The 15020-nt window shown below is 37.3% G+C and overlaps 1 protein-coding gene across 1 annotated transcript in view; it reads right to left on the bottom strand.

The window, feature by feature from the left end:
• LOC125666668 (receptor-type tyrosine-protein phosphatase N2-like) overlaps nucleotides 1-15020 on the bottom strand; it is a 132152-nt gene that overhangs the window by 66179 nt on the left and 50953 nt on the right. The window contains exons 5-9 of the mRNA XM_056151776.1: nucleotides 13934-14146; nucleotides 7771-7893; nucleotides 6454-6589; nucleotides 4226-4315; nucleotides 507-583 (exon numbers count right to left, since the gene is read on the bottom strand). Of these exons, the coding sequence (XP_056007751.1) occupies nucleotides 507-583; nucleotides 4226-4315; nucleotides 6454-6589; nucleotides 7771-7893; nucleotides 13934-14146 (639 nt within the window). The remainder of the gene's footprint in view (nucleotides 1-506; nucleotides 584-4225; nucleotides 4316-6453; nucleotides 6590-7770; nucleotides 7894-13933; nucleotides 14147-15020) is intronic.

Here is a 15020-nt window from a genome sequence, read left to right as displayed (position 1 = left end):
TAGAAGTTGACTCATTTATGGGACAGCGCTGTAGAAGAGAATTCATGAACTTACTCACAATCATATAGAACAGGATTCTCTACGTAATTAATAGAAGCATGACTGCCGAGAGACTTCTGACAATATATATCTGACAGAATGTTGTAAATTGAGAGAAACAAGACACTGCCATTATTTTCCCGCGGGCTATATCTACATCACCTTGCTTTAACTTCCTTGTAACAGTCAACATGAACTGTATCTCAGGTGGGGCTTTTTCCTCCACTAGAGGAAAATAATGCATGGTATGCAGTATCATCTTTAAGCAACACTCAAATCACTATATGCCTTAATGTCAGATTCACCAGTGAAATATGATTTTCACAAACATTCATTTTGTTTACCACCACGCATGCAGGATCCAAAATATAATTTACAAGAACCTTATTTTTACATCAAGTCAGTTGGCGAATTACACGAAAATAAAGTAATTTACGGTTCGGGTTCCCCCTGGTCCGATCACGTACCTAAGGTGCTTTTAAAGGGCACATTTGGGTCAGTGCTGTTGATTCTGACTGTCAGTCGGCCATTCTCTTCATCTCGTCTGCAACAAGGAACAACAAGCATTCAAATGATAATATCAAATGAATATCTGTATAAGCATGACGAAAAAAGGGGTGGAAAACTGAGTATTTGCATGAATTTTCTAAGTCCAAGGGTCATAACTCGATCAGCAAATAATCAATGAACCGTAACAAAAGTCGAACTTGACCAAATATCAAATGAATATATGCAAGCATGACCAAAAAAAAGTGCGGAAAGCTGATTTGCCACATTGACGGACGTTCTGACGCCAGACAGAATTACTCACTTGAGTTTTCGACTCGTGTGAGCTAAAAAGATGCTGGTACAGATGGATGAGTGCTTTTTTTTTTATCAAAATTTTAAAAGCTGAATCTAAAAGACATCATATAGATTTTTATTTGTGCCACATTTGCCCAGGTTAGTCAGTAATACACCAAAGGTAATTCAAATTTTTACGATCAAAATATTTATTTTCTGGGGCCTACATCCGAGGTTAATTTTCGACGTGACCGAAAAGGTCAAGTGATGTTCTGATTGAAAATTATCCATATATACTGTAGAATCATTTAAATTCGTGGGGTCCAATTTTCGTGGATTGCTGAATTTTTACAGGTTCGTGGGGACGTAATTTCGTGGATTTATATATTTGTAAGAAAGATAATTCTGGAGTGTCTTTATTTGTTGAGGATGTAAATTCGTGGGTGAGGGGTACCCACGAAAATTGAGCCACCACGAATTCTAATGATTCCACAGTAAGCTTACACGTTTGACCTACAAATCTGACCTATGACCTTGAAAAGCAAAAACCCTTTCTTTTAATCATTGGAAACATGTACCAAGTTAGATGACCCCCGTTTTTCTCAGACAAACAAAGTGCTGACTGACGGACAGGACAGACGCACTGCCATACCATAATTCATCTCATCATAGATGGGTGTATAAAGTGTTCCTATGGGCAATTTCGCTTCTAGCCAAGGGGACTTAAATGACACCCCCCCCCCTCTTTTTATGATATGCCTTGGAAAGGAGCAAAACTACACATTTGAATAATTTGCATATATTCCCTGTACCAGCAAATGATTTTGTCAAGTTGATAATAACCTACTGATTTTTTTAGTTAACAGATGTATAAACCAAACTTCAATCGGGAAAGCTTGCTCGAGCTTTCAGTTCAGGGGCTCGTAACATAAAGAATGCTAACACTAGACTTAGTATGGTCAATTTAAGTAGGACTTAGGCACAGTATTAAGACCTGCCTAAGTTCTAGTTAAGTTCTAAGCTTAACCTAATAACATGAATATATACTTAACGAAGTCTTAGCCAGGTCAGTGACATCGTATCGCTTACCCACGAAATTACGTCCCCACGCACCAGCAAAATTTTTCTTTACCCACGAACATTGGCCCCCACGAATTAAAATGATTTCACAGAACATTAAAAACATATAACAACAGAAATATACTTAATTATAAGCTATATAACAAGAGCTCTGCGAGGCGGGGCATATCTCTCCTCGCAATCAGTGTCTACAAGATTTTTCTATAAATCCCCTAGCGACCTTGATCTTTGGACCCAATAATTAATAAGGGTTTACATCTCTTGATAACAAAGCTACACATAAAGTATCAAAACAATGGAGTCAAAAACTGTGGCCTCTAGAGTGTCTACAAGATTTTTCTATGAAGACCTAGAGACCTTGACCTTTGACCCAAAATCAAAAGGTTTCTTCCAGTTTTGATAACAAAGCTACATGTGAAGTATTAAATCAATGGAGTAAAAAACTGTGGCCTCTAGAGTGTCTATAAACTCAGCGTTACACACATGCTCACCCACACACAAATGGTTCTCTTTCTATACTCCCTCTGGTAATGAAATGCTAAGGGACAATAAAGGAGTTATTGAACTTAAAATGATAAACACTGGCCCTCTCTGGATGTGAAAAATTTCCTCACAAGTTTGCAACATTTTCAAACCCAACTCAGCCAATATTCACCAGTAAAGTGCAAAAACCCTGTTCAATAACCCTATAATACAAGTAATAAGTGTATAAATTACTTAAATTATACTTAGGTCTTACTATAAGTGTATACATTACTTAAATTATACTTAGGTTTACTGTAAGTGTATACATTATTTAAATTATACTTTAGTCAGTTCTATACCGGCTGTCTAACTGTTCAATCTTGACATGTTTCTAGTTGGAGTCTAAGACTAAACATGTGTTGCACTTTAGCAAAGCCATATACTTAAGTGTCCTTTGATGTTATGGGCTCCTGAACTTAAGTCAAGAGGTCTGGGTATATAGAAAATTTTGTGGTTCAGTAAAATGTTTACTATATTTCAAAATGTAATGCAGAATAATGTAAAAATTACAATAACTGACAAGAAAAATTATGGATCTCACCAAAAAAAACTTGTTTCAAGTCTTTCGTAAATGAGATAATATTAAAGATTTCAAAAGTTCTAATATGTATATGGTTATGGTGTCAATAACAGATGAGGAGACTGGAAAACTATTTTTAACAATGCAGTGGACTGGGCAAGGAAATAAAGTATCGTAAAGATACAGTAAAACCGCAATATCTCGAACTCGACGAGACTGAGAAAAAACTTCGAGATATCTGAGGATTCATGATATCAAGGGTAAAATACTTAAAGTGGTTGGGACTAATCCGAATCACTTCAACATATACATGGTAGTCGAAATATCGGTGTCCAAAGTACTGAAGTTCAGCTGAATAAATAAACTACCGCCAATCGTGTTTGATTTCCGAGAATATTATTTTCATGTAAATTTGCAGAGTTGCTATGATGCTAAAAAAAAAGACCTGGTTCCCTTCGATAATAAATTATGTTTCGCTGATCACTCCCACATATCAAGACTGTGCAAAAACTAGTGTCAGAAAGAGATTTACAGTATGCTCATGCAGTGTGCAATATATAGTGATATTCCAAAAACATTTTGAAATAAGATTGTAATTATTATTAAACCCTTACTGTTATTACTCTATATCAAAAAAAAATGAATACCATAAAACTGTCTATTTCCCTGAAAATACACTACTTCTCCCATCTGAGGACTACTTCCTGTAAAATCAGAGCTACTGCATGTACCTTGGACTACTCCCTCATAAATATTCATTAATATTCTTAACCAATCAATTTTGCAGTGGGCGGAGCATTCCAAGAATCTCGAGTTTGTGATGCAATGATAATACGTCAGAAACAGCTGATATGATGGAGGAGGGGAGATTTGATTTTCTTACTGAGGAACAACTACAGTCGATCATAGATAACAAATCGAGTCTACACACACAAAAGCTGTTGTAAAAACTGCTGTAAATATACTAACAACTTATCTCACTGAAAGAAATTTAAGAGATATTGACAATTTGGTGAGTGTTATATCCAAGAAATGAATAAATCTGGTTTAACGAATACTTTTGAAATTGTTTCGGTTTCATAAAACAGTTTATGGAATGGGTACTCGGGGAAAATAGCAAATTTACAGTCCTCCTCGGCAGGACCATAAATCTGCTATTTCCCTCATACCCATTCCATAAATGTATACTGTATACTGCAATATGCCGATGTATCAACACCATTGCATGGCCATGCTTATCATAACAGCACACCAGACAGGAACATCCTGAAAACTTACTCAGCCTGAACAATTCTGATGTTGGCATTCTCTGCTTCTAGGGCTTGGTCAATCAGTTTCAGAATTTTCTCTGCTTGATCCCCATTTAACCTGAAAAGAAAAAAAAATAACTGTGAAAAGTGACCTTGACTACACTGGAGTCCTTCTGACTGGTCACAAGAATTCTCAGATTCCAAGAAGACAATCTGAATGATGTTTGGTTACTGTAAATGCTCTCTCAGAATTCTTGTTATATCATAAACAATAGACATCACTAATGTTTACCCACGGACTCATTTCTCTACCAACTACTAAACAGCAGACATCACTAATTTCTACCCACGGACTCATTTCTCTACCATCTCCTCCTAAACAGTAAACATCACTAATTTCTACCCACGGACTCATTTCTCTACTAACTCCCCCTAAACTGTAGACATCACTAATTTCTACCCACAGACTCATTTCTCTACCATCTCCTCCTAAACGGTAAACATCACTAATTTCTACCCACAGACTCATTTCTCTACTAACTCCTCCTAAACTGTAGACATCACTAATTTCTAACCACAGACTTATTTCTCTACCATCTCCTCCTAAACTGTACACATCACTAATTTCTAACCACAGACTTATTTCTCTACCATCTCCTCCTAAACTGTACACATCACTAATTTCTAACCACGGACTCATTTCTCTACCATCTCCTCCTAAACAGTAGACATCACTAATTTCTACCCATGGACTCATTTCTCTACCAACTACTAAACAGCAGACATCACTAATTTCTACCCACGGACTCATTTCTCTACCATCTCCTCCTAAACGGTAAACATCACTAATTTCTACCCACGGACTCATTTCTCTACTAACTCCCCCTAAACTGTAGACATCACTAATTTCTAACCACAGACTTATTTCTCTACCATCTCCTCCTAAACTGTACACATCACTAATTTCTAACCACAGACTTATTTCTCTACCATCTCCTCCTAAACTGTACACATCACTAATTTCTAACCACGGACTCATTTCTCTACCATCTCCTCCTAAACAGTAGACATCACTAATTTCTACCCACGGACTCATTTCTCTACCAACTACTAAACAGCAGACATCACTAATTTCTACCCACGGACTCATTTCTTTCCCATCTCCTCCTAAACGGTAAACATCACTAATTTCTAACCACAGACTCATTTCTCTACCATCTCCTCCTAAACTGTAGACATCACTAATTTCTAACCATGGACTCATTTCTCTACCATCTCCTCCTAAACAGTCAGCATCACTAATTTCTACCCACGGACTCATTTCTCTACCACCTCCTCCTAAACTGTAGACATCATTAATTTCTACCCACGGACTCATTTCTCTACCATCTCCTCCTAAACAGTCAACATCACTAATTTCTACCCATGGACTCGTTTCTCTACCAACTACTAAACAGCAGACATCACGAGTTTCTACCCACGGACTCATTTCTCTCCCATCTCCTCCTAAACAGTCAACATCACTAATTTCTACCCACAGACTCATTTCTCTACCAACTACTAAACAGCAAACATCACGAATTTCTACACACAGACTCATTTCTCTCCCATCTCCTCCTAAACTGTAGACATCACTAATTTCTACCCACGGACTCATTTCTCTACCAACTACTAAACAGCAGACATCACGAATTTCTACACATGGACTTATTTCTCTACCATCTCCTCCTAAACTGTAGACATCACTAATTTCTACCCACGGACTCATTTCTCTGCCATCTCCTCCTAAACAGTCTGTACTGAATAATGCTGCACTCGCTGTTAGAATCTGGTATATATCATCACATTCATAGTCTGTTTGTGTTGTTAGGGAAAGTCCCCTCTCTATATTACCTATATTACTTTCCTCCTGTCTGTATCCAGTAGACATCTGTCTGTACAGGTTTATTGGTGTTTGAGATAGCCCCCTCTCTATATTACCTCTATCTGTATTCAGTAGACATCTGTCTGTACAGGTTTATTGGTGTTTGAGATAGCCCCCTCTCTATATTACCTCTACCTGTATCCAGTAGACATCTGTCTGTACAGGTTTATTGGTGTTTGAGATAGCCCCTCTCTATATTACCTCTATCTGTATTCAGTAGACATCTGTCTGTACAGGTTTATTGGTGTTTGAGATAGCCCCTCTCTATATTACCTCTATCTGTATCCAGTAGACATATATTGGTGTTTGAGATAGCCCTCTCTCTATGTTACCTTCCTCCTGTCTGTATCCAGTACACATCTGTCTGTACAGGTTTATTAGTGTTTGAGGTGGCTTCCATGTCAGTTGTGGAGACAGTTGGAATCTTTCTGGTCGCCAGCCCCTTCATTGTCTCCACATTCTTCTTCTCTGGAATTGCACGATGAAGAAAGCCAAATCAAAGTCAATCCCAATCATGCAATGAATTGCAGCAGTTCAGTTACGATTACCACAAAACCATGAAGCAATATGTCCATAGGACATATGGTTTGAAGTTACTAGAATTTTAATGATATAAGTCAGCTTTCATGCAAGCTTTCGCTTGTCTGCTTCAGGGGTTCATTACTAAGGTTAACCAAAAAGTCGGTAAAAACACATTTGGTTCCGTTTGTATTTTCTGGATTTTGTTTACGTTTTACCATATCCCATTTTGTTTGCTACATGTGCTATGATTGGTTCGATATTTTTTAAATGCTATTCTAACCAATAAAACTCCACGTAACATCGGTAATAGTAAAACGAAACATGGTGACATATGGAAAGAAATTGCAAAGGTGTGTATACTTATTTTTCTAAGAAAGGGGGGAGTCAGAAGTTGTTTACAAAATAATCACAGTCATCAAACTGTGCAAGTTAAAGGATTGTGGTAGCTCTGTGGTAGAGCGTTCACTTCGTGACCAGGAGGTCATGAGTTCAAGCCCCATTCAAACTAAAGACATAGACATAGGTGGTGATTTCTCCTTTGCCAAACGCCCAGCATTTAGTCGTGAGAGTCACAGGTCTTTCGGATATGACTTTAAAAACGGAGGTCCCGTGTTGCTGCAGGCGTTGGCATGTTGAAGAATTATTACTGCTACAGTCATAAGCACCATGCATAGGTCTGAATTGGCAGTACCTCACCTACTATTATTTAATATGTTACCTGTTGTATTGTACATAACGTTGACTTTAGATGAATATTACTTATTGATTGCTGCTTTGTTGAATGAAAAATACATTAGAAATTGATGTTTGCATTTGTACTTAAAAATAAATACTAGTACTTCTGGGTCCACATTCTTCTTGAAATCATTAACTGATTTATCACTTAAAATAAAACCGAACCAAAAAAAATGAAAACCGAGGTCTGAACCGTGACAGCCTTATTCTTTACCTAAGAATTATTTGCTGCAAGTTTTCATAAGGCCGGTGATTCTGTGGGGAAAGTAAAAATTATAGAAAGTTAACATTGGACGCACACACACAAATTTCCATCAGAATTGCTCACCCGAGCCTTTGGTATATTTGTATATCTATAGTAGTCCTACAAGGAGAGACTGTTTGAGCACTACCTTTCATGCTATCCTCTCTTGTTGGAACTAATTCTGTGCCTCTGTTTTCCTGTTTTGTTTTCTCCAGTACATCTCCAATCCTTTCGTCACTATCAGGCTCTGCTACAGCAAGCTCTCTGTCCTCTGTAACCAAATAAACACAGTTTGTCTAAACAGAAAGCACTGATAACCCCTAAGCTTTACATCCTTTCCTCTCCTAAAGATAAAAGGAACATCAATTCTACTGATGAAAGATTAACATCATCTCTTCTTTAACACAAAAGATGGCCATGACCTTTGTGGACACCTCAGTACATGTATCACTGAACACAATAAAGTGCACCGCCACGGCACATGATACGCCCGTCACATATTGTTAACAGTATAGATTGTACCCATTAAAACATTTTTTTTTATATCACCTTAATTAAATGTCACAGTGACCTTAAAGTAGGATGCGACACACCTTCTACCTAAGATGCATTAGTTGACCAATTTTGGTGATTCTAGGTCTAATAGTTTTCAAGTTATGAGCCGGACAAGTTTTTGCCATATATGGCCATATCTTCTTAATGAAAAGTCACAGTGACCTGGTTTTAATGTGCGACACACCTTCTACCCAAGATGTATCTACCGACAAAGTTTGATGATTCTAGGCCTTGTAGTATTTAAGTTACGGGTCGGACACGAAAAAGCTAACAGACGGACGGACAGACAGGTATCTTCTTAATGAAAAGTCACAGTGACCTGGTTTTAATGTGCGACACACCTTCTACCCAAGATGTATCTACAGACAAAGTTTGATGATTCTAGGCCTTGTAGTATTTAAGTTATGGGTCGGACACGAAAAAGCTAACAGACGGACGGACAGACGGATATCTTCTTAATGAAGTCACAGTGACCTGGTTTTAATGTGCGACATACCTTCTACTCAAGATGTATCTACAGACAAAGTTTAATGATTCTAGGCCTTGTAGTATTTAAGTTATGGGTCGGACACGAAAAAGCTAACAGACGGACGGACAGACGGACGGACATGAACGCCATACCATAATACGTCCCGTCTTAAGACGGGCGTATAAAAAAGAAATTCAATCTAAAATTAGTTAAGAAGTGTTGCAAAATAAATGATGAAGATAACAAACAATGATCAATCTCCTAAAACCCTATAAAGAATACAAAATTCAGAGTAGGGCTAACACGGACCCCTGGACACACTTCAGAGGTGGAATCATGTGCCTTGGAGGAGTAAGCATCCCCTGTTGACTGATCACACCTCTGTGGCCCCTCCATCTTGATCATATTACAATAACTGCTCATTTCAAACTCTGAAAACCGGATGTTGTCAGTTTTATTTGTGTGTGTAAAAATCATTATGTCTTGATTCTTCGATACAAAAATTTTGCTTTAAGAACACTTCTAAAACATTATTTGTAAACTTAATCTAAATAGTGAAATAACCTTGAATTAAATGACAAATTTAACAAGAGGCCCACAGGTCTTAACAGTCACCCCACCACTACAACCTTTGGGGTAAAAATGTGCAAACTTGGGTCCTGGGTATTAATTAAAAATTAAAATTCCTGATCTGCTTATCTAAGCAAAATTCTAATATTCAGCAACAATATAAAAACATGATGTGTTCTTAAAACTTTAAAAATGCTCCCAAAAATGCCTATACTGATGAAATTAAATGCCTATACTGATGAAATTAAGTGATTTGGACCTGTCCTACAATCAAAACCCTAGGGTTGTAAAATTCACAATTTTGGTACATCCTTTTCTGCTTTTTCTGTCTGTGAATTGCATTTAGTTTTTATACAGTACATATCAGCAAGCATAAAGAAATCTACCATGGAACTAAAACCCCAACTCCCTGGGTCATGAAATTTGCAAATTTGGTAAAGGACTACCTGTTCTTTCTGAATATCCATTTAGTTTCAATTTAGTATCAATAGCAATAAAGAGGATTATTTAAAATGTTTTACACATATACATTTCTGAGGGCTATTCACAATGCATATGTATAATGAAAGTAACAAGAGGCCCATGGGCGACATTGCTCACCTGAGTCACCTTTGACTCTGCTGTTATTCAGCTGTTGTATTTTTAAGATTTTTTCTAAATCTTTATTTCCATGAAATCTTTTAACCTCATATTGTGGCCCCATAACTGTGATACAAGGTCAAAAGGTCAATGATCATGGTATGGTATATTATGGCCTTGTCTTTAGGAATCTATATACAAGATATGAAAGTCCAACCTTAAACAGTTCAGGAAATATTGTCAAGGTTAATTTTTCTCTAAAGTACAAATATCCAAGGTCAGTTACAAAGTCATAAGGAATGCATACATGAAACATGAAAGATGTATCACTCTCCATCAAAAGTTATGAGCACGTTTAATGTTTCCATTACAGTTGCACGTTAACATATATATGTAGTGAATATGTATATATTACGCAGACACCAGATCAACCCAAAAATTCTAGAATCTAGACATGCTAGCAGGGTATATGGTTAATACGGTTTCATAGTCAGGGATTTTTTTAAGGGTCTGTACAGGGCCGAAATTCGGCCCCATTCCCAATGCTGAAAAGCAGGTGTTTTTCCCAAAATGATGCCTAAAAATTCCCAAATGATGGATGCTTTTATGATAATATGCCATGAGGTGCCATCCAACCTTGTTGCCACTCTGTTACAAAACATTTTGACAGTTTCTCTTCTCTGCCAAAGACCAGAAATTAAAGCTTGTGTAAGCCACATTTATATTGAAATATCAAATGGTTAATTTTTTGCTTGTTTTTCTTATTTATTTATATGAAACAAATTTCCCAATTTCAATCAAATATCGCTATTTTCCCAAACTTGAAGGCCCTGGCCCCTGGGTTCAAGGGGTAAAAAAAATCCCTGATAGCATAGCTACATAGTTTTCTATGTAACATAAACTATATATACTCTAATTTTGCAAATACCATCTTGATTAAAAGCAAACATCTTACACAATGCACGACATATATGACAAGCCACTAACATATTGCAATAGGTCATCTGAAGTCAGTGGGAATGAAAATCTTTTCTCTAATGTGTACTGAATGAATGTGGACCTTACAAAGAAAACACACCAAGCCCCAGGTGGAAATCTCACTTCTGGGATCAGCATGAAAGCTATAAAATTTCATTGAACAAAGACCTCAAGACAGATGAAAGAGAAGACATGAAAGAGCTTTTTCTCCTGGGGATATTGTGGGGTTTGGTGAGTATTTATTTGTACCTGCTATTGGTGATTTAGCCTTCAGTATGTGGCTGTGCCCAGCTGCTCTCTAATCTTATAATATCACACAACCACCACTCCACAGAGGCTAGTACATGCAACAACTAATGGTCGGTTCAAACAAGGTGTTAACGATATTCTCAATGTGCAAATAACCTGTACCTTAGATTTTTATGTTCAGAATTTTAAAAATGCTTGTCGATCATCACCATGGACTATTTACTGTTTTATCTTTTTTTTTAAATCAAGTTTTGAGCAATTTTTTCAATTACAGAAAAATCTTGTTACTTCAAACTCGATGGGAACGAGAAAAAATCTGAAGATTTGAGATATTGAGGGTAAATTACTTAAAGAATAAGTGGTTGAGACTTCCGATTCACTTCGACATATCCAAGGTATTCGAGATAGCAGTGTTTGAGATAATGAAGTTCTACTGAACATATAGAAATTAAGCTTTAGTTGAAGTGCCATGAATTTTGACCTATGCACTGCACTCAAGGGTGTAGAAATGAGATTTCTTCATCGTGCCGTGCCATGCCTGCCATGTGTGATCCACGTCCTAAAGACCTGTAACTCTCACTTCTAAATGTTTGGCCGCGGTGCAGTCACTTACTTACTTCTATGTCCTAGGTTTAATGTAGCCAACGTAAGAGAAGGACTCAAACCAACGACCTTCCAACCACAGAGCAAATGTTCTAACCACTCAGTCAATGACACACCGACCTTCCAACCACAGAGCAAATGTTCTAACCACTCAGTCAATGACACACCGACCTTCCAACCACAGAGTAAATGTTCTAACCACTCAGCCAATGACACACCGACCTTCCAACCACAGATCAAATGCTCTAACCACTCAGCCAATGACACACCGACCTTCCAACCACAGATCAAATGCTCTAACCACTCAGCCAATGACACACCGACCTTCCAACCACAGAGCAAATGTTCTAACCACTCAGCCAATGACACACCGACCTTCCAACCACAGAGCAAATGTTCTAACCACTCAGCCAATGACACACCGACCTTCCAACCACAGAGCAAATGTTCTAACCACTCAGCCAATGACACACCGACCTTCCAACCACAGAGTAAATGCTCTAACCACTCAGCCAATGCCACACCGACCTTCCAACCACAGAGTAAATGTTCTAACCACTCAGCCAATGACACCGATGCATCGTTACAAGTGTATAACTGGACTTGTAAGTTTCATCATTCTAGAACATACAGTTGTAATTGAGCCTGCATTTAAACTTCAAATTGGTCATTCATCTGTAATATATAGGTCATTCATCTATAATATATAGGTCATTCATCTATAATATATAGGTCATTTGCATAACTTAATTGAAATGTACCTGCACATCTACAGGCTAAACATATACACCATTGTATCACAAAGATAGACTCCTAAACCCTGAACCTTGAACACTACAGTGCTCCAAGTTGCGAGTAAAACGATCGCATTTGCGACCAGAAAATCGATTTTGCGACTAGAGGTTATATTCAAGTTGCATTTTTGCGAATGGAGAAAAATTGGGCATCCAGTAGAATTTTGTAATCGGGATCGGAAGTCTGAATAAATATTTTTCAGTCTCGGTCAAACCAAAACAGCGTTTGAAAGCAATCAAGATGGCGGTAAAACGAGGGTTAAAGAACTTTGGATTTATCAGTAGTAAAAAGTAGAAGCCTTGGCCTAGTACATGTAACAAAGAAATTCAAGAATCACACGGAGAAAGTTCTGCATTTAAAGATGATGTAGCTGTGTCTAAAGAAAAATGCAAAAGTAAAGGAAGAACCCCAGTCCTAATGGCTGAAGGAATTTTCGTGGTTGATAAACAGAGATTGTAAAATGTTTTGCAGAATTTGTGAGGCCAATCAGCCAGCAACGTCCACAATTTCTGGACACCCATTGTCCGATTTCACCACGACCTGGTGTACATCTTTCAAATGTGGAAGTGTGACTATTCACGGTAACAGTAAGAGACATGTCGTTGTCCGTGACTGCATTATTAGCAGTAAGTCGAGCGGGGCAACTGTTGCTGCTAATTTTCACAGACAATTACTAACTCGGGATGTAGTGTTCTTATTGATGTTGGTACTGATTGTTCAGCAAAAGATCCAACAAAAGTAGAAGCTCTTATTTGCATAAGCTGTGAAGGCCCACTTATTGAGGACTTTAAAGCAAATCCTTGTGTGGAACGCTGGGTTTCCTTCCCCAGAAGCGTACTGTAAAATATACAGGATGGCCCAATGCAATACAACTTTTGCCAGAGTAAATACTTGACTTGTTAGCATCCAGCATGTTTCACAGCACATTTCTATTCAGTTTAAAAATAAAACAAACAAAATGCTTGCATGGGTGTTGATTTTTTTCTTGAAAGATATTCAAATTTAAAAAAAAAACTTGTAGGTCTTATTTACAAAATCTTTTACCATCAGGTGATTAGAAATTTTGAACATGGCGACTACAAATTTGAAAATGGCGACCAGAAATATTTCTAGGTTGCCATTTTGTGACCTGATAGTAGATGCGACTTAGAGCACTACACTAGTCCCTGCATAATGTTCAGGAAAACCTGAACACTAGTCCCTGCCTGATGTCCAGGAATTCCCGAACACTAAGTCACTGCCTGATGTCCAGGAATTCCTGAAGTGGGTGTACAGGTATCGATCGCCTCACTTTGAGAGTATGCATCCTGTCAGTATATCAAGATTTTGATCATCATGAATCAAAATGAGCAAGGTCTCTTCAATTTCAAACACATAACAATCTCTGTTGAATACAGTAACTTTAATCTGTGCCCATGCTTTAAGCAAATGGCCCTATCAACTTCCTGAGGAATTCCCGTCCATGACAATTTGTGATGTAAAGTTGTAATACTTATTATGGTTTAACACCAACCTGCCCAATTTCCCATCTTGTCTTCTGTATCAATGAGATTCTTTTCCATTGGTTGGCTATCTGACCAATCATCAACACTTTTACTGTCTGAATTTAGCTCAGTTGACCAATCAGCTCTTTCCTGACTTCTGCTTTCTGGAGTTAGTCTTTGGTTGATGTACTTTATCAGTTTTTCAATTTGTTCATCTGATAGGGAATCTGTTGACATTTCACCTACAAAGAAAAGTTTGGGCCACAATGTTAATCTAAGTCATCTTCCTTCAATAGAAATGCCACTAACATAAAGTGACTCAAACAACAACAAAATAATTTGTATATGCATCTTAATAAAGGCATGCAAATGAATGCATGCAGATGTGATAATTCATGCTTTGTGCATGATTCTCATGCTTTTCAAGCCCATCTAACTCTCATGTAACAAATTCTCACACTTCTCCGAAATTTTCCAAGAAAAAAAGGAAAAAAATAAATTCCAAAGACACGGACCAGTTGTCACTGTGTTAATTCCAAAATGTCGTGTCTTCAAATGTCACATCTACAGTTTGAATTTTTGAAATAAGAACATACATAATTAAGCCAATAACTACGGTGTCTGCATGTCGTAATGTGCTTAGAGTTATTAACTTGTATGTCATCAATTATCATAATTACCCAAGTACATTTAACAATTGATGACACATTTGATAAATGTTTGCGTCTCTATTGGGATACATCTATGCTTTGTTCGCAGAAGCAACACAAACCTCACTTTCTGCAATGCTGCTTTACACAAAATGTAACCTCCTGACAAATTGTTCTAGTCTGTAGGTCCGGGCTGGTACTGGTAGATCATAAGTGTTAATCGCTAAAGATATTTTCATATATTCTTCGTTGTCTATTTTATTCAAAGTAATAACACACATCGCTGCTTTTTATAGTACGCTTAATGCATTGTTGCTCTCTAACCCAACGCAATTCTTAAAATGATCTTAACAAATTGTCAGCTTATACAGGATAGAAAATTATTGATGCAATTAAATAATATTCAATTAAATAAAGACAATAGATTTATTAAACAAATACAATACCCAAATAATATTTTCAAACA

The sequence above is a fragment of the Ostrea edulis genome, chromosome 10 (genome assembly GCF_947568905.1).
Source record: "Ostrea edulis chromosome 10, xbOstEdul1.1, whole genome shotgun sequence".
Classification (NCBI taxonomy): domain Eukaryota; kingdom Metazoa; phylum Mollusca; class Bivalvia; order Ostreida; family Ostreidae; genus Ostrea; species Ostrea edulis.
The sequence above is the reverse complement of the archived record's forward strand: the minus strand, read 5'-3'. Positions and strand labels throughout refer to the sequence as shown.